Source organism: Athalia rosae, chromosome 2 (genome assembly GCF_917208135.1).
Source record: "Athalia rosae chromosome 2, iyAthRosa1.1, whole genome shotgun sequence".
In the NCBI taxonomy this organism is placed as follows: Eukaryota; Metazoa; Arthropoda; class Insecta; order Hymenoptera; family Athaliidae; genus Athalia; species Athalia rosae.
Genome location: NC_064027.1, coordinates 16,209,469 through 16,234,500, shown reverse-complemented (window position 1 = coordinate 16,234,500; position 25,032 = coordinate 16,209,469). Strand labels below are relative to the sequence as shown.

Below are 25,032 nucleotides of genomic sequence, written 5' to 3'. Positions count from 1 at the left end.
ACAACATTTTATGACTCTATGTTGATTTATTATCAAATATTTACATGAATAAAATTAATGTTTTTTCTATACTTAGCTACGAATTGTATTCAAACCAAGTAGTCAGCTGGCAGAATGTATACTACGTAGAAGGTGACTATGCTCATAATGAACCGTTGAAAAAAATTCGATTGTTTGGAAAGAGAAGAATCGTGTGGGTGCTGATTTTGCATTCTTCTCTATTACAATCCAATTAAGAACTTTCTGAATTAATTGATTAACTGGACTATGGAGTAGGTTGTTTACACTATGACGCCACTTCAACTAGGAAATGATTGTTATCCGTAATTTATGTCGTATTTGTCAAATCAGGTTGTTCGTTGGTTGATTGTGTTAGCTAGTACTGTTTCAATCTGAAGATAAATAATTACTGCATTAATCATAGTCAGAATGTCAAAATAACGGAATTGATACCCACAATTTAGAGCCGTATTTACCTGTTCTTTAAGATGATCTGGTAGCGTGATTTCTTTATTTGATAGATGAGACTTCATCCGCTTTACCAGTTCCAGTGGTACATCTTTTGGAGGCAAAACTTTTGTCAGCTCTTGTAAAACATTAATAGAATCCTGATAATGGCCCATTATATCTACAATAAAGAGAATATTCAATTTTACTGTTACAATATGGATGGCAATATGCAAATATCCATGCATATTTTGGGGTCCTGTTTTGAGAGTTTTTGAAACATGTTATTCGCATAAAGGTATCGAATCATGTGCAATTATTATATTATAATGGTTCATCATATACTATTGAATTCTTACCATACAATTTTATCAGGGTAGTATAAACATATTTTTTTGCTTCTGTATTCAAATTAGGCCATGTCTCCAGCGTCTTCAGCAACCTTTTTATTAACTCAGGATTGTTTGTTCTAGTGGCGTTTTGGAGAATAGGATGGAACGCAATAAATGGACTCCCAATTAAATAATTGGTCCATATTGGGTTCGCTTTTTCTGACTCATTCAGAAAGTAGTGTATCCAAAGCATATTAATTGGCTGTAAGAATCCCCGTTCTGCTTGTTTTTCAGCAAATTGAGTATCTGAAATTGTATCATTTTTGTGACAAATGAATACCCGCACGATATTCAAAATTAAAATTACTCTATTTCACTAGAAAAAAATTGATTCGGGCTGTTCATGTTCAATAGCAAATATGAGAACTTACACTTGTCTACCAATTCAGGGTGTGATTGCAGAATTTGTTGTATTGAAGTCATCGGAAATTCTCTAGTATAAGATGAATCTACATCTCCAAATCGTGTGTCTAATAAATCGAGATACTCAGCACTTTGTCCCTTCACTAAATGTGCTTTGCAGAAATAATTTTCAAAGTTGATCAACACTTTCTTGTTCTATTAAAAATAAAAGTAGTTCATTTACCGATAATATGAAAAACTGTGTTTGTGAGGATAGGTATTATTCGCAAAAATTACTTACTTTGGGAAGGTGTTTCTCTAATTTCTGTAAAAATTCTATGTCTCCAGCATCACTGAGCTTCTTCAGAAAGATTTTACACGTTCTTAGATTTTGAAATTTACCGCTGGCAACTAATTGATGGATTGATTCTAAAACCTCTTCGAGCTTTCCATTTCGCAACAGATTCTCAAGCTGTGCAATCATATTCCTCTGAATTGGCTGATTTATGCTAGAAATAATTAATCGATGAATAACAATATTCCTTATCATTTGGAAGAGTGTTCTGTTCATCTAAATTTACTTTAGGTGTCTCATTCGTAATTATAGCATTCGAAAGCCAATATTCCTTAACTTCTTGAGAATTAGTTAGTGTCATTACTTACGTTTCGGAGTCTTCTGAGCTATTTTTGGCCACACTGGACGTAGGGTCGTTTTTGATAGATAACTGACCATTTCTTTGTAGTAAGCGGTTGAGAGTTTCATTGAATATCTCAGATGGTTGAATATCTTCTTGCTCCATTTCTGCTCGCAGGCTCAAAGCTTTTTCCCACTTATTTTCTATATCTGTTAACCAAACAATGTATAATATCTCACAATGAGTACAGCTTTTAATTATGTTGTGAATAGAAATCCTTACAATGATATTCCAGCACTTTCGAATTTGAGACAAAAAATAAATAAACATGCACCATCAGGATAATACTAACCATAACAATTCAATAGATCACCGTAAAATTCAGGCATGCTCTTAAAGAACGGTACTTCTTTGATAATTGAAACGAGTCTCTCCGAGTAATCTGTTGCTCCTTGATTGCTGTAGCGCTGAGAGATCATCTTTAGTTTCATGAATTTCGGATGTAAGCTGGAAATCTGTAAAAATATTATTAATTATTTTAATCATATTAATGAGTCCTATTTTTATTTTCAGTATAACCGCGTAGAAAATAAAAAATATGCAAATAATGAGCAAGAAGGTTGAAACGAACTGATCGCACATTTCAAAAAGGTAGTCTGATCGAATCTATCCAATTATGTTTGATGAGAATGTTATGAAATATACCGCACCTCTAATATCTTTTTTGCTTGACGAAGAAAATTACATTCTATAAAGCTTTGAACAAGATCATAAAGAGAATTGATTTCTCCATGAACTTGTGAACTGATATCGGTAAGGCGTTGTAAGGCCGCAGCATTCTCTGTTTCTATCAACTTCTTTGCCAATTCATTTTTCATGGGAGTACACCTGTACTTTTCACATATTTTCTCCATTGCGTTTAGAGCTGCATCGAAGTCGTTTCTGTCAAAACAAACCAAATTATAATGTTTAAACTAAAGATCATCTGAAAAATTATTACTAGCTGAATTTAGTCGATGTATTTTGTAGCTCCCTGAGCGGTTTGATTCATGAAATTTTGGAAGGCGAGTAAGAAAGTTAGAACACCCAAAATTATACCATTGTAATTCCAACGAAAGTGGACTCGCCACATTAAAAATTGCGAGTCACACAATAGTTATTTTTAAATAGCTAGTAAAGAGTAAAGTGATATTATAGAGAATATCAAGAATTCATGCTACTTTGACATTTCCTAAGATTGATGTGTCGAAAAGTGATGAAGAACAATAATGCCGTTTATCACCTAACAAAATGAACTTTGATTAGCGGCCTCAAGTTTTGGCTATTGATATCAAGAACATCCTTTTCCAGAACCACTTTATATATCGTTTCTAGAGCTTCAGGATCTCCCAATTGAGCTATAGATGACAACAATTTTGGCCAGTAATTTGGTTCTGTGTCATCGGTATTTATCTCTTGCAAAAATTTTAGGGCATCTGTAACATGCGTATATATAAGTTAGCACAACACAAAAAATAAAATAATAAGCACAATTGACAAGAAATCACACATATGTAGAGAAACCAACCTTCAGTACGATCAGAATTTATAAGGAGAGTAATGTAATGAATAGATTTTTGACCAGTCAAGGTATATTCCGGTTCCATTTTTTTGACAATTGCTAAATATTCTTCTATTTTATCCAGTTGATCAGTAACAGCGTAAGCCAGTAAAAGCTGTTTGTAAACATCAGCAGTAAATTCAACGCCTTGTTTTTGGAAATCCTGTCAAAAAAATGAGACCGATAATGCATATAAATTCTTTTAGTTTTCAAAATTTGATGAATCATAATCATTTGGTAAACAATTTGAATTTTATTCAATTGAAATTTCTTCCAATGCTTATTCAACGAACTTCAATAGTCTGGCTGACCTCTGAGAAAAAAATCAGATATCTTTGCAATTGTTAAACTTACCTCTGCTATTCGGATAACATTTGGCAAATCGTGTAAATATGAGTATAGACGAATAAGATCTTTTTTGATATCAATAGCGGCTTCATCATCGCTATTCAATTTCTCTAATGATTTCTCCAAACGGGCAATTGCCTGTAAAATAAGAATTGAAAATATATTCCACTTTGGCCCACGCAATAAAGTTCTAACCTAAGATTCAGTGTTTTTAGAATCGAGCAAGTGTACATTCACATTTGAGACAAAATTGTTCATACTATGGTTGATAATTCTTTCTCTGTAATTTACTAAGTTTCCGATTTATTTTGTTAAATATGAATGTATGCTTTTATAGTCGATATCTTATTGCATGATGATCCTCAATACTTACCCAGAGTTTGTTTCTTGCGAATCGGATCGGTATTATGGTGGAATATTTGTTACTTAATTTATTAAGAATTGTTTGCAACTTTGGTGTCATACGATCAGCCAAATTTCGTAGCAGAAATGAAATGCATGTATCACTGACTTGCAATTCTCTTTCGTGTAGCTCCTCTAAAACCTGGTGCAACGATGAAAACAAAAATACCGATTTGAGAAAAATGTTGAGTAAATTTTGATGGTTCATCTCCAAATTCTAGAATGATCTTCAATATGGCTTAGACAATGAGGCCTTTCGACAGATACGTACTTTAATAAATAAGTCCAGATTTTCTGTCTTAAGTTGAATGGCGGCAGAGTTTAAGTATGCTTCAATAGCATTTGCTACAACTGGGCTCTCGGATTTGTTGTCGTTCTCTGATTCTGATAATGTTTTACTCATTTGATCGATAATTGAGACAAAAGACGTCACATCCTTTGTATGCTTCAGACTTGCCACAAGTGTATCACGATGTAAAGTTGAATTGGGAGGCAACTCATGCTGCTTAGCTGTGATATTTATTATAGTTAATATTAAATATCAGTTTATCCAGACAGTTCAGATGAAAAGCTTATCAAAGAACAAAAACTTGGAGCGATTTGCTGGAATACATTGTATGCTCATACCAAAATCGGCAGCTGCCTTGAGATCTTTCTCAGAAATTAGATGCTGCACAGTCATGAACGCAGCCATAGGCGGTGAATTATAAATTTCTTTTAACTGAGCAAATATTTCATCGGGTTCACCAGTTTTGTACCGTAAAACATAATTACGCACAGTAGCATTTGAGAGCAACAATCCATACTCATCTCTCATAGCTTTTAATAAATCCATGGTGCCTAGAAAACAAGATTCATGTTGGTTAATCAGTGCAGTGGTTCTCTACACGGATAGAGATGCAGATAATCAGTATTCTCTACCTTCATTATTTTGCGACTTTCCTAGTGCAACCAAAATTGGCCAAAAATAATGTTCTCTTATTTCAGAACCGGACTCTTTGGCAAATTTCATAAAAGCTAAGCTTCCTTCGATGTTACTATTTCTGAGAAACCTTTCAAGAACTATCAATGGGGCATTCGAATGAATGCCTTTATCAACGATTTGTTTCACTAAATCGATAAGTTTCGGTAATGGCTGAAATTAGAGGAAAAAAAAAAAAAATTAGTAGTTACCAAAAATTATTGATAACTGCAAGGTGCATTTTCTATAGAATCACTCGAAATTTTAACTACAGTTCAATTGATGTGATAACTACGCAGACGTATTTCCCCACTTACTTCCACTTTCTGTAACGTGAGATAATTACGTTGAAATTTGACACTTTTTACGTGCTTTGCGTATGTTAAGGATGTCTGGCACTCCGATCGGGATTTTTACTGCTTAATGTCGAGGTACAACTACTTTAACTTGAAGCTTGAACACTTACAATTTCTATAAACATCAAAAAATTTCTCACCAGATCAACTTCTGCCAATTTTGCGATCACTTGAGCTCCGGTAGTACCTTTTTCACGTCGCTGTATAGATGCTAATACTTGAGTAGCAGCATCTACTTGACCAGCATAAATTAACTTTAAAATGTGACTTAACATGTCTCGTAAATAACCAATTCCCTTGGGCATTATAGAAAGAATCTGCGGAAATCACAAACGATAATACTTATATTAGAATTCTTTAATAAATTCCAGACAAACCGTCCATTGGTAAAATAAAGAACTCACTGTCTCAATATGCTGACCATGTCCGTTGCAAGCCAAAGAGTGGATGACATGCAATAGATCTGTATGTAATAGAAACAGCTTTTTTGATTGGCACTCAGTCAACGTACGTGTAATAGATTCCATGTCACCCTGTTTGGCATAACCGCAAAGGAGTTCCTTATAAGTATCACCAGTTGGTTCCAAACCAGCTTGCTTCATAACTGATAAAATATCTGCCGCACTTGTCATATCACTGAAAAAATGTAAAACACAATTATAACAATAACAGAAGTTTGAAGTACAAATGAAAAATAATCGTAACCATTAATAACTATCAATAAAAGAGGTACATACTTTGCTTCTGAGTGACCCCTCACTAGAGCGGTGAAAATATTTTCATTTAGTGGGATTCCTTTCTCGTTCATGAATGCCAATATTTTACCGGCTCCATCGATATCTCCTTGCTGGCAATAATAGTTTATTAATCGTTGGTATGTAAGTTTGTTGGGTTCAATCCCTTTACGTTGCATTTCAGCCAAAACTTCAGTAGGTGAAAATGCGTATCCATTCTCGTTGTACACACGCAGCAGAGCATTATAGTGAGCCAAATCCAGCTCAACTACTTGGTAAATATCTCTCATGTATTAGTGATATCAAAAGTTATCAATGAACTGTATAGTATACATACCTGACTTTTCTAAATTCTTCCATATTTGGTTGACAAGCTCACATTTTGTTTCGGGCAATTCATTGGGCATCAAATCTCCGCAGCACCGCAGCAACATTAGACCTTGCGTGCTGGTTACATACTCTGCAATATTTGTCAATTTTGATAGACCAACGTTAGGATGCAAAGTAAAAGTTAGATAAGTGATGTAACGGCACATGACATGGTACAAAATGTTGAAATATTTTCAAGTCAATTTGATAAACTAAAGAAAATTTGTTGATATTGAGGATACATACCACTTTCGTTCAACGTTCTTAAAAGACTTCGCAATTTTCCTGTCGATACCACTCCATGCTGCTTGACATAGTTGTCCAACAATTGCAACTTAACCTCGAGTCTTGGGTTATCTCGCGACTGTTCTGCGGCTTTTGGTGTCGTGGGAGATCTATAGGTTTAAAATGAAAAATCTCAGCAACTGGTTGTGTAATATCAAAGCAAATCGTCTTCTACCTAAAGTGTCTGATAATTTACCTAGCTGAGGACGATGGGGCCGTATATAGCCTTAGATTGTAAGAGAATAGTTTTCCGCCGACATTCGTATTAAGATGACTGAAACCTGATTTGGTGGCGAATTTAATGTAGTTGCGGACGCACTTCGCAGATCGTAGAAGAGTCGTCATTGTAATATATGTATGAACAAACTAAATTTACTCAAACCATTTGTGGTTTTCCACGTTCATGAAAGGTCTTTAACGAAAAAGTTATCCGTGCGCCGGATTACTTAAAGATTCCCAATACGCCTGCGCCGGGAGCTATTCACGGTGGGTATGAGAACTCGAGTTCTTTCCACTGCGGTTGTGTCGACTCGGCCATTCCAGCGATTCCAAGTGGTCGGACGGCGAGGGCTCTCTGGTTTCTGTGATTATTTTCAAGTGTTCTCAATTCCAAACGATTCATTTTAGCATACAAAACGTATAAATGTTGTCAGTGTATAAAATATAAAAGTTTACAACAGCGCAAACGAATGTTTTTTCTCGTTCATCTTCGCACAAAGTCCCCAGCGAGTGAAATTGACAACAACTGGTCACCACACAGAAAAATTTCTGCTTCTTCAAAATCTTATTGACTGATTTTTGGGAACCAGTCACCGAAATCTTCCATCATTCCGTCATCAACCGAGAGCCGACCCGTAGGGTGGCAGTCTTTTGATAAGGTGAATATTGAATGTATTTTTGAGCATATCCGGTACTCCATTTTTTTTTTTTTTTTTTTTTGGTTCATTGGCATGTCGCTGCTGTGTTTGTCAATCTCATTGAAATCACGTGAAATCTTCACTGAACGTGAATCACCGCCTTCTCGCTGATCATATTACACACTTTACGTTTACGAAATTGCTAAATCATTATGTCCAGAATCGCATTGACGATTCTTTTTCCTCAGTAATTTACACATATGTTATATAACAGCATATTGACCATGGAATGCAGAAACTGCATTCGCAGATCATGACAAAATTATGAATTTCTCATTGCAGCTGATTTATTCTGGTATTTTCTACCATAAGAATCTGAATTTATTACGTTAACAATCACGATAATTATAATCGAGTAGAGGTAAGTTAGCAGTATGGAGCAACAACAAAAGTTGTTGAATTGCAATACTTGATGCAATGCTTTGGATTCAAATTTGTAGTATAACATTGGACTAGAATTTTCAGTTACGATAATTTATCTCTTTCGATTCCTTCAATGGCATAACATGAATCAGCACACGAACAAATTTGCCTTCCAAGAACTTGGGATGTTAATTCGTGTGTCCGTCTGGAACCACTGTCAATAGATCAATTAGAAAATGTAATTGATGATTTTTGCTGTGATGCTATGGATTCGTATCGCCAACCATCCGAGTCAATAAAATTTAATAATTTTCTATTAACATTCTGTGTTCCATGAACCAAAACTTTCCATATGGCGTTGAAACATCATTGACTTTGAAATCTCAGAACTATGAAAGTTTTTTACCAACGTCAATTAATGTTTGAAATATCTTAGAAATGTTCGCAATTCTTCAAATTTTATCAATGATTAGCTGGCGGACTGCTAATATCAAGTCCATGAAGAAGCTGCCTAGATAATCTCTTGTACGTTTCATATAATTAGGTTCTTTTATTCATTGACCCATTCAGTACTCCATCGAGTAAATCCATTAATTGTTACTATCATGTAACAAGGCCAAGTTCTCATGATTTTTTCAAGATCTCCAGTTTTTTTTATCACACAAGTTTGGTTGGGGTCATCGCATTTACTTGGTCATCCTCTACCAGACTCATGTACCATTGTCAAGACATCTCCTCACTGTAAAAAATTTCAAGCGATTCTTTTTTATTTTATCAGTAAAATAGTTAGATTTGTTCTTTGTTTGTACACTTAACAATAAATTCCTTGTTTTGTTACTTAGTTACAGTATTTCTGTCTGCTCTCTGTATCCCTTGAAAATTTGAAAGTATATCAGCTCATCCTAATATCCTGTACCTCTTGAAAACCAAAGATAATTTTTATTACCAATGCCAGCTCGATAATCCTGTTCTGATTTTTCGTCATCAAGTTAGATTGATATTGTTCTTATCATCCGCATTACTTTGCATATAACTCTTCTAGGAAACATCATTAATTCTTTAAAGTAAGTTTCACTGCAGTGATGATAATATAGATAAAAAAAAACGATGAAATCAGAACCATAAATATTTCTATTTTTTTGTCAACTTTCCGCAAATTCCGTGAATTCTATTGAACGTTGAAACTACTGCAATCATATTTGTGTTTCTTAATGATCATAATTATAATAATAGTAATAATAATGATAATAACAATAATAATAATAATAATGATAATGATCTTATCTCCCTGCATCGACTTTCTGAACTTACACCCCCATACGGGTAAATAGTTTAAATCTTGTGATGGCGTTCGTCAATTCTGTGGAAAGGAAAATTGACAAGTTTGAGAACCCTGGACATGAGCTATACATCATCTCATGAAACTAACGTTTACTGTTTATTGTCAGTTTCATCTTGCAATATCTTGAATGGCTAGAGTCGGAGTTCATAGTAGAATAACAAGTGATTGATCACTACTTGACAGTACTTGTCGTTGCCACGCTTCGTATGCAACTCAACCATCTGGGTATTACCAAGACGATTTCCGATATCCTGGAAATAGGGTTCATTTTCATGAACTCATAGCTAATAAACAAAAACCCATTAGCAAATCGATAGATAGACAATGACATTTTAACACTCTAAGCGGTTTCTGACTCCTGTGAGTGGCGTGTGCACTCACAAATGCCGAGTATGATCTCTATAAACTTATATTTATAGTAGTTTGCAGATAAGAGCTGTCCTATAACGCTTATTGAAAGACATGGAAAGCCTGTCTGATAATACTTATCATATTTGTCGAACTCATATAAATAATAGCTTGAACCATTGATTGAAGCTCAGTATTGCCATATCTTTCCTGAAGCTAGTTGGTGCATTCAAATTTTTAAACAGCAGTATTTCATGAAACATATTTTTAAATCATTAGCAACACTTAATTCGCATTTTGATTGGCGGGTATTCAAGCTGGAATAAATCGTGTAGCGAGTGAGCTACACAGAAATATCAGAAACGGATAGTTTGTTGTATGTGTGATACAGAAGGCACGAGAATTGCGTCCCATAATCAGGTGTGTGTTGAGTTATTTATTTTCAGGTTGTGATACCGGCAATTGAGTTGCAACTGAATTCATATTTTATTTGGGTAATGCCTCAAAAATAAGATATGAATAATCTTAGTCCATAGCATTAATACAACGTAAACTTCACCCACGAAAGAAATTATAATGTATGCTATGTTACTCTTTGAAGCCTGTATATCTGAAAATAAGTCTGTAACAGTTTGCAGGTTTTAAGTATCCTCGATTCATTTTTCTGCATGAGAATATTCGTTCTCAGTTAACTGTTGATATATTTCTTTTTTTCTTACCCGGTCGATAAGTAGTTTATATACTTGCATTTATTTATTATCATTTACACAACTCATTTTGATATTTCATTGGCGATGCATGCTAATGAATATTTATATCAGGTACAGAACACAGATTTTAGTTTGTTCTTATTCTATTTTCGAATTAAGGAGAGACAGAAAACAAGTGACAAAGGTAGATTAGTGTTACCAGAACTTTGATAACAGATTCAGCAATAATTATAACATTCCTTTGACAAAAAGATCATACTGGAATAAACAATACTTGCAGCTGTTAAGTTTAAATCCATACTTTTGAAAATGTCTTCTTTCGAGCAATAATATTTGTGTAGTTAGTACATGCAGGGTATCATAGTTTGGTAATTTATTGTTAGCAGAACTGCAGGCTTGTAATTAATTGGATTGCTTACATGTAGGTTGCTATTGCTATGCAATTACATTTACCTATCTCGAGATATATGGAACTGTTCCGTTAAATGTTTGCTGTTAAGACTATGCTTGAGTCAATAAGATAACAAGAAACTGACAACTTCATAGACTGGTATTCTCGAAAAATCCTATGTAACATTCTGTCATGACAAACAATGAATAGCCAATGTCCGCTAGTTATTAAAATGGGATTTTTTTGTGTTTGACAGGGTTGTATCTGCGATAGACTGGTAGGCCAGTCTGTTGGTGGACCACTGACCGGTAACGGCAATTGGAAATTAAGCTTGAACGCAGAGCCCCCGTGGCTTTGCTAGCACCCCCTCACCTTCTACGATATTCTTGTAACCCGCCTCCTGACGACACGTCTATCTCTCATTGACAGCTGCCTCGTACGTGTGTTTTTATATCAAAGTTGTAAAAAAATGCTTGAATCTTCATTGATCAGCATGTACGAGTAACTAAATTTCTTCCGTATTTCCAGTTTGCTGCCTAGCACCTACGGAGACCTAAATTAATCGTCAAGCTCCCCTGTTAATCAATCAGTCAAAAATCATGAAGGTCACTAACTTGGATGAACGCATTCACGTTCTGGACAGCTCTGCAAACGTGATGACCGTTATTAGAGACATTGGCAATAGCGGCGTACAAGAAGAAGCCTTCTATGTATTGGACATTGGAGACATTGTTCGGAAGCATCAAATTTGGAAGGAACAATTACCCCGAGTGGATCCATATTATGGTATGTAGTTCCAGCATTTTTCGTGCACGCATGTGGCTAGCTGTCTCATTTATTTGAGGTTTATTGGGTTCATATTCTGATCTTCGCATTTCCCAATTTCACTTTGCAGCTGTAAAATGCAATGACAGTCTCACAGTTCTTGAAGTACTTGCTGCACTTGGTGTCGGATTTGATTGTGCATCAAAGGTGAGAGTTATCTTTGAATAATTCACAGCAAATCTTTAAGCTTGCTATGAACACTTTAAGTCGGATATTCACCACTGCCATATAAATGTACATTTTTTGTCCTGAAAATTGATGAGTCGTCATATTTGTGAGTTAACCATGTGCCTACTATTTGACAGTCTGAAATTAACAAAGTCTTGGGAATCGGAGTGGATTCATCTCGTATTATCTTTGCTAATCCGGCTAAACCCGCATCGCATATTCGCCATGCAGCAGCAATGGGTGTTGATACTATGACTGTTGACAATGAAAGTGAACTGCACAAAATCAAACAGCTTCATCCAGTAGCTAAGGTACGTCAGTTTATCTGGTGTCAAACCTCTTTTTTTCATAAATTCAATCAGTCAACAGATCAGTGATTCATGATTCAAGCTCAACTACTGATTCTACTTATACAGATCGTTATTCGTATTCGCTGTGATGCTGAACTTGCTCAATGCCAGCTGGGCATGAAATTTGGCTGTGATCCTACTCACGAAGCTCCAAACCTCTTGCACCTTGCTCGAATGTTGGAGCTTGATGTTGTGGGGATAAGCTTCCACGTTGGATCTGGCTGTCAGGATCCTCCAGTTTTTCAGCGAGCAATTCGCCATGCAAGGATTCTGTTCAACCTGGCAATTGATCTTGGTTTCAAACCATACTTACTTGATCTTGGAGGTGGATATCCAGGAGTCAAAGGATCTTCCATTGACAAAATTGCTGAAGTCATCAATGAAGCGCTAGCAGAATGCTTTCCCAGTAAGATGATTATTTTTATCCTTCTTCTGTTTGGAACGTCCAATAAATCTGTAATTGAGTTTTGCACCTTTATGTGGATTTTAATTACCTGTCTCTTATTTACATAGCTGAAGACGTCCATATTATCGCTGAACCTGGTCGCTTCTATGTTGCCTCTGCATTTACTCTGGCAACGAGCATTCACAGCAAACGTGCTGTACGCAAAGATCCGACATCACCAAATACCGTTACTCATGTCATGTACTACATCAATGACGGCGTTTATGGTTCCTTCAACTGTCTCCTGTACGATCACCAGCAGGTCATTCCTCTTCCGCTCAAGGTTATTATCACCTCACGTTAATGTTTTTTATTCATCACAATACACGAGGTATATCTAGAATGATTAATCAGCTGCTACTGTAGTGGCTATGCATCGAAGATGTTTCTCGATTATGAAAATCTTTATTTTGTAGAATGGATGCGGCAAAATGATACAGTCAAGCATTTGGGGTCCTACTTGTGATGGTCTCGATCAAGTCGTTGAAAATGTTCTACTGCATGATATGGACCTCGGAGAATGGATCATTTTCGAGAATATGGGCGCATACACGTTGCCTGTCGCTTCTCCTTTCAATGGATTCCCTGTACCTAAAGTCCATGTTGTTGCAGATGAAGGCGTTTGGTGAGTTTGTATTTTTTGGAGTTTAAAATTTTGACAATATTCATTATGATCACCAATTGAAACAGAATTATGATATTTCTGTTACACAATAAATGACGATGAAAAATGACTTGATTGCGTCTACCGATACTCTTCTTCATCCTGTGTTTCTCTTTTCCAGGCTTATGCTTAAAGATGCTTTCCCTCTGACTGAGGATCACTTTGTGATTGGAAACACACCGAGTAACCTACGTCTTGGCTTAGATATCGGGGGTACTAATATAGATGGGTGGACCGACCCAAGTATCGACATGGCCGCATCTGAAATCTTAGCTGGCTCGTCTGATCCTACGGCATCGTTCTTGTATGACTACGTTGAGGTCGATACCATCGATTAACTCAAATAATTATTTGAATGATTTCAACCTGACGACTCGTTCAGTACTCACTTATTCTACCAAGCCATTAATTACTGGAACCTTATTAAATGTCTCTTGCTCGTCTACTCACAACGTCAAACTTTTCATTTTCAACACAATATGAATCAATACCTTTTTTTTCCAAAAAAGAACCTTTTGGTAATGGACTTTTGGACTTTTCAAATCAAAAAAATGTTCTTGGTCCACCGGTAAACAGATTCAAAATACAAATTGTAGCGAAAAAAAAAAAATTTCATCCGCAACGAGAGTTGTGAACACAGTATGAGTGGAATGGGGGTATATTTATTCAGACATTGATAATAATATGATTATCATCTCTGCTTTTTTTCAATTAAGATTTCATTGATTATAATTTTATAAACGGGTTTTCAGAAAATGGTTCGAGGCAGGATGCTGGATCTTTGAGGTGCAATGGGCGCGAGATTACCCCAAGTAAAGCATCATTCAGTAATGTTATTTATAAAAAATGATTTTCTAACAAATTAACAGTTCAAATATTGCCAAAATACCTGTTACGCAACACGGATTGGTACCTCGGAATATTAATATCCGGCGGATCAACCGTTACCTTGATATAACCGTGTTTGAATTCGCTATATAATTGTGGATTTTATTGTTGAATTTCATTACTCCGTGAAAACTAATATTTTGGTGCTAATCACTTGAGACAATAGTAAATTTTTAAATTGATTTCATTTGAGTCTAACCCCAAATTCGTTCATTTCATTTGAGCTGATCTTGAGCAATCTGCCTCGTAACCTATTATTAATCGATAATATAAAGGTGTTAGCAAGAATTTAATCGTAAGTGTCTGACATATTTCAGGCTTAATTGTAAACTGGAGAAGCTTCGTATCGAGACGTCTCCATTTGTTGTGTGTCATGTTTAGAAGTATATACATATACGTAATTCTGAATTTGCCTTCATGAGCACAGGATGACAAATTTCAATTACTTCATTGCAAGTCTCTCATTTACAGACACATCTCTTGTCACATGATCTGAAAATAGTGCTGCAGCGCTAATCTTTGTGAACGGATTAGAATCCTGGTATCATTGACAAATAGGAACAAATACAACTAGTATAATTTATTCACCACTTACTCCAACCATAAATGTCAATGAGCTTTGGACTCATTACAAAGAATTCAGTGATTAATGCAATTAACTAAAGTTTTACTAAGTATAGAAAACTAGTTCACCAGTTGTATGAAAAATCTTTATCAGCTCCATGTCTTAAGTTTAAAGATACAATTTTCATTTGATTCTTTTTTCTCTCAGTATATTGAGAATCGAATAACTTCGAACTGATCACAGCTGAAGTATTTTACCCGGTATGAGCTACAGCAATTTTATCGTTAACATGATTAAGAAAAAAAAACAATACATTCGATGTTCTTGATGTGAACGTAATCAATTACATTTATAGGTATGTGTATACAAAAAAAAAAATTTCAATTTTTCATTGCACTTACAATTTTTAACATTGCTTAGAGATGTGCTCTTTTTTTTATTTTGCTTTTTGTATTGTTTTTATTTATTAACTTTTTCTTCTTTTCTCCTAATATTTTGCGCGTACTTTCAGCGATTCTGCATCTTGCAGTGAGTTATATTTGAACGAAGGCTTGTAAGATGCGGGACTGTTGTTGTATTGCTATAATATTGAACACATTTTTTTCCACTGTAGTCTCTTTTGCCGTGAAAGGGTTTTCGTATAAATCAGTCGCATTATTTTATGAAAAAATTAATTGTGCACAGCAAAAGCGAGGTAGTGACTTTAGAGTGTTGAAGCGAAAAAATATAATAATTGAAAAAAAAAAAAAAATGATATAAAAATAAAGTAAACAAAAAAAAATAATAATAAATAAGAATCAGCGAAACAAAACAGAGGGGCAAAATAATTAATAATTAACGGGGAATCATTGTATACAATCGCTGCTTATATTATATATAGTGGCTTATTTACGGAAAAATATTCTCTGTAGGAGAGCTAGGTACTTCGAAGCATTGAGGCAGCTGTCACAGAAAGCAAAAGATAATTAAGTTTTAATTAATTATTATCCTAATTGTATTATATCTCATATATATTATTATTATTTACACAATATTGGATGCATACAAGCAGTTTAGATCAATAAAATTACTTTGAATGGACCAAAGATGCTTACGTTGTGCATTATTATATTACTATGTGTCATGTTTAATTATACGGTGAAAAATCTTATCCCAGGAAACACGAAGACGGTCGCTTAATCGCGAGCTTTTATTTCATTCTCTATCTTGCTGTTCTTTTTTCTTTTGTTTTCATTAACGCTTTCGAAAGAAGGTAATCTCGGTTGCAATTAATTTTTTGCATCATCTGCAGCATTTGTTTTATAATTTATAGCGTCGCAGATATAATGGAGACGATTGAGCTAAAAATAGTGTGTGATTGGTAACACCGAAATAACCAGCTTTTATTTGTACCAAACCGTATGAAGCACTAAATATTTCGCGTACATGGAAAAATTTATAAATCACGTTGAAAAAAAACAAAAATGGATTCTAAAAGTTACAAGCATCTGAGCGAAAATCGACTACATCAAGCGCGCTGCATTACGGAACAGAGAAGCTGCGAAGCGAGAAAACAATATAGAATTCGTTTAATCATTCAAAAATATACAAAAAATAAATATACGAATAAAAATTTTTATCCGATGCGAGAGAAAAACAAATTATAAGAATTAAATTGATTCGTGTACAATTGAGACGTAGAAAACAACGTGTTTTTTTCACTCACACAATGAATAAAATATCATGTCTTAATTGTAGAGGTTCCGGAAGTTTTTTCTATATTATGACATTATAAATAAGAAATAGATTAATGAGTCGGCGACAAAAATGTTAATGAGATTATACGCGATTCGAAGTATAAGTGTGTTGCGAGTATACATGATAACGTGCACGTGCCTTCTGAATAATCTAAATCTCGTGCAGCGTGATAAATTTTTACCGTCCATAGTCCAGGAACGAGACAAATTCTCGATAACATATTTGAATCGAAAATTCAGAGTAGCTATAAATGAAAATAATATGTTCATTGTCAGTCGAAATTCTTTTCAGTGCTTTATTTCGGCCATAAGTTGTATTATCATAAAATTAATATATTGGGAAAACAAAAAATTTCTACTTCGACAGACCGTGCGTCGATTCATCTATGATTATTCGTTGCAGAATAATTGAGCGATATTTCGAAGCGTCGTTCCCGAATGATTTGGAAACCAAGTTTATATATTATAGGAATAATAATTGCTAAATGTATTTAGCGAAGCTATGGTAGGTATACACGACTCGTGGCGGACCGTGACTGTTTTATAATGAATGTAATATTTCAAAGACGATCGTGAGTACAATGCGCGTATTGCCAAGTGCATACATAGGATAGAATTAAACAATGGTCTATTCTGTCGAAAAGTTTCCCTGATATTAGCTAGATAAACGCGCGAAAACTACAAAACTACTCCCAGCTCGACTGGGCGCAAACTTCATACGTGTGTACGTATACGTTCCTCTCCGCTATGTACTTATGTAGTATATAGTATTTATTTTTTCCCACAATTTCCGAGGCCATAATTAATCTTGCGGGGGAACTGTATCGAACAACCTGGTTATACTTTCGTTTTCTCTTAATGCTACACCAGCGCAACGCGGTCTCTAGCTCCTGATGCGAAACTTCCATTCTATATCTATATTATAACCCTATAGTATATCCGCCATCATCTCAACTCTCGACTTCGATTTATGAATTTAAAAATTTCACTTCGACCGCCGATCGCTTCAATTTTAAAGGTCACCCGTAAACGCGATTATAATAATCATTTTTACGAACTTTTATACCGCGGTTACGTATAGAGGTAATACACCTACCAATACATTTCTCTTTCGCGGTAAGGCCTATTATATAGATTGTTTTCACTATCGTTCCGACTCAACCAACTTTACATTCTTCTTTCAATTAGATCCAGGCTTATTGTTTTCATGCCCCGTTACGATTATAACGACTTTAGTCATTAGTCGCGCGTGTTCTTGAAACCTTTATATACTTCAATATATTAGTATCCGCATGATAATTGAAATTTATTACTTAATTACTTTTTAAACATTACGAATTCATGTCTCTCTCGCTTTTGTACATCGCTATAAAACCTATACATGTGAATACCTTTTGTTATTAAACTTTTATTCGTTGATTTTTCAATTTTATGATTCTTCTAGTTTATTTTTTGTTCCTTTTTCAAAAGGGGAAGCCATATATACTTCACGCGCTGTACCGACGCATCGAGATTTTTTTTTTTTTTTCTTCCGTTCGTTCAACATGTTATATAAACTTATACGGCATACAGAGTCCATTCAAAAAGACTCGTGTGCAGTGTATACATATAATTCTGACAATGCGTTAGCGCGATGTGCACTCATATAGCGGTCAATTACGGATATAGTTAATTAAATTTCTAGTAGGAAGCCCTAGTTTGTTTATTTTATTATATTCAATTTTTCTTTTTCTTTTCATCTCATATATGCGTTCATATAGCTATACGTTCTCTCGCGTACCTATAGTGTATAAGGTATTTCTGTATTGTACACAATATCTACGAAGGCCTATTGCGTTACCTATTCTTACACTTTATCCGTACGGGTATATATATATCACGTTCCGTTCCCATTAAATTTATTCATTGCCAAGAATTATTTCCCAAGAAGCTCGAAAATAAATAATAAAAGCGTACATAATTCATTTCCGACAATTTTTACTCCGCGCAACAACGGAACTCTCACTTATAATCGTATAACGTATCAATCGGATCGAGCGGTTAAAAAAGTCTAATTTCTATGTAAGTGAATAATAAAAACGATCGACAGCATCTCCTCGCTGTGAACATCGTGTGACGTAAGGAGGGGAACATGGAAAGAAAGAATGACCGAACATGTAATGTACATTTAATAATAGAACGATATGCGAGGCGGTGTACTTCCGGTTCGCAATAAAAGAAATGCGGTCTACGAGGTTCTCGACCTTGTGCTAGGAATTGAGATATCAGAGCGCAGGCCGCATTTTACCCGCATACGGTCTTACGGAGACTGATGTGAAAAAATGACACGTTATAACGTGGGAGAAAAGCGGCGGTTCTATCGATTTCGCCTGAAACTCTGTTATTGACATAAATTCGAACTTGAACGACGCTTTGTTATACCGTTGAAATAATATGGAAAGGAAAGAAACCGAGAGCGAATTAGATTGCGAAGGTTAAGCGGCAGCGAATTACCAGAATTCATAAATTTTTTACACCCGTTATAGAAACGGAGAAATCCCTTACGAAACGGTGAGGTTTGGGTCTCTCGCGAAAGGTATATTATTAATGGCGTTCGTTGCGGAACTTTTTATCAAAATTGACGTGAACCGCCATTTCTAATTCATGCTTGATTTTAACAACATTTACAAAAATAAAAATGAAACGGGTACGAAAAATTAATATTCCGAATAAGTTTGTATTACGTATAATTCGCGATGAACGCACCGGAGGAAAACCTGATTGTTTAAACCGAGTTTGTTGCCCAACGCACAGCTTACGATTTTAGACGGCAAAAAATAAATGAATAATCAAAAATCGAGGAACAAAATCTGAACAAATAAGAGGCAACTGTCGAATAATCCGTTACTCAATGCCCTAATGATCCTTGATTTATTTATTCATTTCGTATGATACATCGTGTTGTGTTCGTTTATTAGCGTCGATTCGATACGGCGAACGTAATGATCAAATCTTCGCAAAAAGATTCGCCATAGCTACTGTTTGTTGTAGATTATACATACATATATGTATACATCACGTATGCGATAATAACAGAACTTGCTTGCTTTTTTTTTCACTTCTTCTTTTTATTCGGCAAATGTTAAATCAAGCGAATCGAGACCCACGCGATAAATATAATTGGAACAAAAAGAAGAAACTGAACCGACGCATATACGTATGTATGTATGTATAACGTATAAATACGTATGACCGAAAAATTGACAATTAAGTTTACCACGCTGTTGGCGGTACGGCATTAATTTAATACACATTTATGAAATTATTATCTACAGCGATATGTCGATGGAAAAAAAAAAGGGAAAATATTTGTAATCACGTGTACCAGCTTCGCTAAAATACCGCGGCCATGGCATTCTTCTATACGGATACGTGAATGCGGATTATTCCCACTGCAGTTCCACCGTGACCGTGTTAATAATTCCTTTTATTTCCATCAACGAAATATCCAATTATTTGGTTTTTTTCTTTTTCGGTTTTACGATAGTAGGTACATATTTACGTCGATCAAGCTGGACACGTATATTAATTTACAAGGATATTATTTGACCAGTTCGTTCGACAATCGAATGAAGAATATATGTATACTGACACAGACAGCTCATCACTTTCTCTGGAGATGCGGATGAAAGATACTCGTATGCGAATGCACGCCAACCCCAAATTATCCTTATATCACGTACGCGTTTTTATTTCCCATACGTACGTGTTTCACTATACGCAGGAAACAATATGCGTAATCAATTTATCGAATGAAATTTAACGCAACTCTCACAAATTAAATTTGCCGTCGTGTAATTGAGCGTACTGCTTTTGAATTTTTACAAAATGTTTTTTGTCCGTTGAAAAATAAATAAACCCAAACTCCGATTGCTCTCTGATATTTTCGAGCCGAATGATAAACCGAAAGTGCTTTTTTTCGATTACCGTTTCCCGGGCAGAGGATGAAAAAGCGAATCGATTCGCTCGCGGTGCATGGTTTCAGCTGTAGTCGCAGCGCGTTCGTTTAAACAAACCGTTGATTATCTCCGTGTAAAATAGTTTTTTTTATCGGAAATAAAGCATATCGGCGTATTATGTTACCGTTACGACGATGAAATCGGTGAGAAATCGAGGGTCATACTTCGCGCCTCGTAGGTTATAAAATGTATCATTTTACCTACGCGGTCGTATACCTGCAGCATTATAGTAACGGCGGCGGCTCATACCCGGCAACAAGTTCGTGTCTCGTGATTCCGTTTTTGTCCTTTGTATCCGTATTTGTATTCGTGTAGTTGAAGCGAATCGAGCAGAGTCGAGTTACACTGGGTTCTTCAAGTTAAAGCAGAAATTAGGAGCAAACCGTGTCCCCTTTCTCTTGCCAAGCCGACCGTGGTACAAAGTACTTTCGCTCTCACAACGCGACGGTGTACACGGGGCACAGGGACGTCGAAAGTCTGGTAGGTACGCGGGGGTGGCGTAGAAATATCAAGTGGGTCTCTATACCTCGACTTGCCGTACCTAATTCGAAATTTTGTCACTTCGAATACCGAATAGAATGAGTGTCCGCACGCGAAACGACCGAATAAGGAATATTTCGAGGTCGGTTCAATAAAAATTTTCAAAGTTTCGCGTCAAATACGTTTCGTAGTGTACAAAATTTTTGAATCTATAAATGTTCGTTTTTTGATTCGCTTCGTTTGACACCAAATAATGGACAAAATATTAGAGACGATGTTATGTAGGTCGAAAATGAATCGTGGTGTGGGTGTACATTATTTTTTTTTCACCACCCCGTATGTGTACGCGTATATATATGCGGTAACATGTGCGAAAATTTATACCAATTTCAATTCGAGGTAATAACTAAAAATAATTGTATTATTCATTCACCCGAGTATGTTCTATATCGATGATATGCGCAGGTGTTTCGAACAACTCATCGCTCAATTATTATTAATTATCGCTAATTAAACACCGCGCGTATACAGCAGCGCAGGTGAAAAAGAACATGACTAATTTACATTTTTTCAGAATTATAAATTAGGCTAATGACACAATCTCTGACTGCAGGTTTTTTAGTTGTGTAAGTTGTAGTTGTGTACGCTTCGCCAAACTTGAATTTTCGTATTTTAATTTCGATACTTTTCGCTGTTGAAAATAATCATCTTCGATAAACTTGATTCGAGGATTAAAATCAAAGTTTAGATGAAAAAATAACGGACCGCGAGGTATTATAACGTTCCCTTTGCCGAGCGCGTTATTATAGTCCTGGAGACTTCAACGCGGCGCTGCAACGTGTGCCGGTGACATCAATGCATGGCAAACAGACCAGCTCTATACGCGCGTACTCCGCGGACCACGTGCGCTTGCACATTGACGGATATAATGAGCGCAACTTATTCGCTAGAAATATTAATTGCAAGTACAGGGCGAACATGTTCGGTGAGCAGAATTGAACTTTAGCGCTTGTGGAACGTCGAATCAGTTACTGTGCATATATCATACCAACGTTACACGCTAACACTGAGCAGAATTAACATTTAAAACCGAATCTGCGAAGCGTGCAGCGGGCGATTTGGTGTAACCGCGTAATTAATCATCACTCGTGCTTACATTATATCTGCTTTCGTTGCTCAAATGTCGTTCTTTTTATCTTCCTTCGTTTATTTATATAACTATATTAATGTTCGTGGATGCGAATACGATAAATAAAATAAAATAAACAAACAAACGAAGAACTGGAATAACGAATTTGCGATTGCGGAGAAAAGTTTGCAGAAAAACCTTTCTTATGCGGGTGACATCAACAACCTCGGTCGCTCCCCGGGTTCTGTAGTGTTTTATGCGGGAATTATTTCAACATTCCCAAGACTAGGTATTGTTTGCAAGATAGTTTAGAAAAACATTGCGGCATGAACAATGAAATGCCTGTTATTTTACGTAAGTAGACACGCGAAAGGTGCAGCGGCTAGCTGATCCGCTGTGCGGAATCATTCGTCATCGAAAATATATATATTTATCCAAAAAAAAACGTCCGTCTGAATATATGACCCCATAAATCGCGCGCCAATGTTCGTCGCCTTGAATCCATTTTTATCGCTATTACCCAGCTTATCAGCCCGCGTAACGTGCGTATAGTCATATTATAATATCTACCTAACCTAACCAATCCTTTCGATGTTTCGCGAGACGATTTGCAACGGCTCGCGGTGCACGTTATACGGCTATGCTGTCGGTATCGAGATCGCGGTAATTTTCAACGTTTCAACCTTCTTCTGCTTCATTTCAGAGCCGAGACTCGAGACGCCGAAGGAAAAACCGTCCAAGGGTGTGTTTGAAAGCCTTATCAATTCCTGGAACGCTTTAGAAAGCGTTGGACATGGCAAAAATCCATTGAGTTATTGCTACAACACTATACCGATACGCAAACCGGACTCGGGCAACGCATATGCATAGACTCGTAACGCCTCGACCTTACGATATGCTAAACCGCCATTTTCAAAGGCTCCAAAAAAAAACACGCACCGTGTACACGCAGCGGACTTCCGATCAACAAATGAAAATCACGTAACATATATATATTCAAGCAATATATTGAAGACATGGAAGCGAAACGAGTTCAATCGGAGTTCAATACGATGAATTACAGTCTGCGTCGATGAAGAGCCCGCCGTACATCAGGTGCGAAAGTCTTCCTCTGTAAATGACTTTCGTCCACCAGAGGAGATCGGGCATTTTTCTCCCGCGGAGGCGGATTTTACCGACACGGATTTTCCGCCGCGGGGTCTCGGACCTCAGGCACCGCTCGGCGCATGTATATATCCAACGGATAAACCGATAAGGTGCGACCGAAAGGGAATGGGGTTCTCCGTCCAATAGATACGTCGGTGTTTCGGTGTGCGCGCTGTTCTCCTGCGGATCGGCTTTGCGGCCGGTCTCAACAGTTACCGGGGCCAGAGGCCGTGAGGTGCCCCTTCTCCGAGGAAGGCTACATATCGTACCACCAACCACCGACCGAGCGCATTATGTCGTGGCGAACCTTATTTCGCCTCCCGATATCCCGTTGACTCGCAAGACCCGACGCAGAAAATACGTCGAGTTTTGGAATTTGTTTTTTTTTTTATTTTTTTCAAAATTTTTCATTTCGATAAAAAACATGCGGAAAGTTTCCGACAACCGATTGTGAGTCGAATTATCGTAGGCATGTATCTGCGACGTATACCTATATAGCTTGTATTTCGGAGTGAAATGCGATCGTTTTCTCCTCACAACAAATGTCACGTATGGTGATACAATTTCGTTTCTTAATATACATGTGTGTAGGGTATACAGCTGTAATACCTCAATTTCGATACTGTTTTTTTTTTCTTCTTCTTCTTCTTCTTCATCGGAACCTAAGCCGCTTTATGTACGGTATATTGTATAGTATTTCGAAGTGGTAATTTCAAACGTACCTTATACTCTGGAATATATAATGCAATATGTATACTGTATAGAAAGCAGTTTTATAGCCTGCATCCAGGTGTATAATGTGTAAAGATTTTAAATGAGAATTTTTCGCCGTATAGTAATAATTTGCATAGTTGCTTACCATTGACGGCGATTATAATTGTGTAAAATGAACGTTACGTATACATATACCTATACCTATACACGTGTGTATATCTACGGCAAGACGATAATGCGTGAGATCTGCGAAGAAAAAAGAGAAAAACTAAAATAACAATAAAATAAATTGCGTGCAACGCTTATAACTACCGGAAGTTATAGACAAACCTCCTACGCTGCAATCTCACATGTAATTTCTGTAAAATCTATTCAATATTTATTACTCTCTCTAATTGTACACAGGCCACTACACGTGAATATAAAATGTAACAGGAAATAAAAAACAAAAAAAAAAAAAAAAATCAAGTAAGAATTATTCTGCCGATGAGATAAGGAAAATGGGTAGGAAAATCGGTAAGTCGGTTGATTTCCAAATTTCAAGTTTAATTAACTTTGTCGAATTTTTGTTATTTTTCGCCACAGATCTCTCAAATGGAATAAAGTATGTTACGCAAAAATTTGGAGAGAAATAAAAATGCAAAATTTCATATCCCCGATGGGATTTTTTTTCGGATATCTGCGATATGCAAATCGCGTTTCGAAACGAAACGTTTTTCCAAGCGATTCAAGTAGGATGCGATTATGCACACCTACAAGAAGACATTACGAGGTTCGTAGGTATAATAACCGATCTCGGTTTTCCCACTCCCTGAAAACTAAAACGGCGAACGGGCGAATCGGTTGTAACGAAACCAAGCCCGCAACCTTCTCTCACGACGTGGTGCAGCGGCAGCGGCAGCGGCAGCGGTAGGATAAAGACGACGATAACGACGACGACGGTGCCAAGAAACACAATCACCACATCGCGAGTCCCCGTAGT

General features: G+C 36.3%; 2 protein-coding genes across 5 annotated transcripts; one reads left to right on the top strand and one right to left on the bottom strand.

Moving 5' to 3' along the window:
- Positions 1-6: 6 nt before the first annotated feature.
- Positions 7-7,325, bottom strand: LOC105692114 (leucine-rich PPR motif-containing protein, mitochondrial). 2 transcript variants are annotated; one of them, XM_012411118.3, is made up of 21 exons: positions 7,068-7,325; positions 6,833-6,981; positions 6,555-6,677; positions 6,221-6,488; positions 5,888-6,119; positions 5,624-5,800; positions 5,088-5,301; positions 4,794-5,006; positions 4,438-4,676; positions 4,138-4,308; positions 3,771-3,902; positions 3,384-3,579; positions 3,099-3,291; positions 2,527-2,758; positions 2,169-2,331; positions 1,845-2,025; positions 1,483-1,690; positions 1,211-1,397; positions 807-1,085; positions 477-628; positions 7-392 (listed from the first exon to the last, which is right to left on the bottom strand). In XM_012411118.3, the coding sequence occupies exons 1-21, from the start codon at positions 7,214-7,216 to the stop codon at positions 348-350; spliced, it is 3,903 nt and encodes a 1,300-aa protein (XP_012266541.2). In that variant the 5' UTR covers positions 7,217-7,325; the 3' UTR covers positions 7-347. The 2 variants fall into 2 exon arrangements, with proteins under 2 accessions (XP_012266541.2, XP_012266542.2); XM_012411119.3 differs by having other exon boundaries at positions 6,221-6,485; positions 7,068-7,324.
- An 88-nt stretch (positions 7,326-7,413) lies between these two features.
- Positions 7,414-24,514, top strand: LOC105692040 (ornithine decarboxylase 1-like). 3 transcript variants are annotated; one of them, XM_048649262.1, is made up of 11 exons: positions 7,414-7,749; positions 11,199-11,378; positions 11,471-11,728; positions 11,838-11,914; positions 12,073-12,246; positions 12,352-12,691; positions 12,799-13,013; positions 13,147-13,355; positions 13,516-13,714; positions 14,147-14,206; positions 22,894-24,514. In XM_048649262.1, the coding sequence occupies exons 3-10, from the start codon at positions 11,542-11,544 to the stop codon at positions 14,177-14,179; spliced, it is 1,434 nt and encodes a 477-aa protein (XP_048505219.1). In that variant the 5' UTR covers positions 7,414-7,749; positions 11,199-11,378; positions 11,471-11,541; the 3' UTR covers positions 14,180-14,206; positions 22,894-24,514. The 3 variants fall into 3 exon arrangements, with proteins under 3 accessions (XP_048505219.1, XP_012266367.1, XP_048505220.1); XM_012410944.3 differs by lacking the exon at positions 22,894-24,514 and having other exon boundaries at positions 14,147-15,932; XM_048649263.1 differs by lacking the exons at positions 7,414-7,749; positions 22,894-24,514 and adding an exon at positions 10,106-10,261 and having other exon boundaries at positions 14,147-15,932.
- Positions 24,515-25,032: the final 518 nt, after the last annotated feature.

Bases quoted from the DNA above. Each gene is read 5' to 3' on its own strand.
- LOC105692114 (XM_012411118.3), bottom strand. From the start codon at position 7,216: ATGACGACTCTTCTACGATCTGCGAAGTGCGTCCGCAACTACATTAAA. The intron at 2,332-2,526 runs GTGCGGTATATT...ATATTTTTACAG, and splicing joins AAGCAAAAAAGATATTAGAG to ATTTCCAGCTTACATCCGAA. The intron at 1,086-1,210 runs GTAAGTTCTCAT...ATACAATTTCAG, and splicing joins CCCTGAATTGGTAGACAAGT to ATACTCAATTTGCTGAAAAA.
- LOC105692040 (XM_048649262.1), top strand. From the start codon at position 11,542: ATGAAGGTCACTAACTTGGATGAACGCATTCACGTTCTGGACAGCTCT. The intron at 11,729-11,837 runs GTATGTAGTTCC...TTCACTTTGCAG, and splicing joins CCGAGTGGATCCATATTATG to CTGTAAAATGCAATGACAGT. The intron at 12,692-12,798 runs GTAAGATGATTA...TTATTTACATAG, and splicing joins GCTAGCAGAATGCTTTCCCA to CTGAAGACGTCCATATTATC.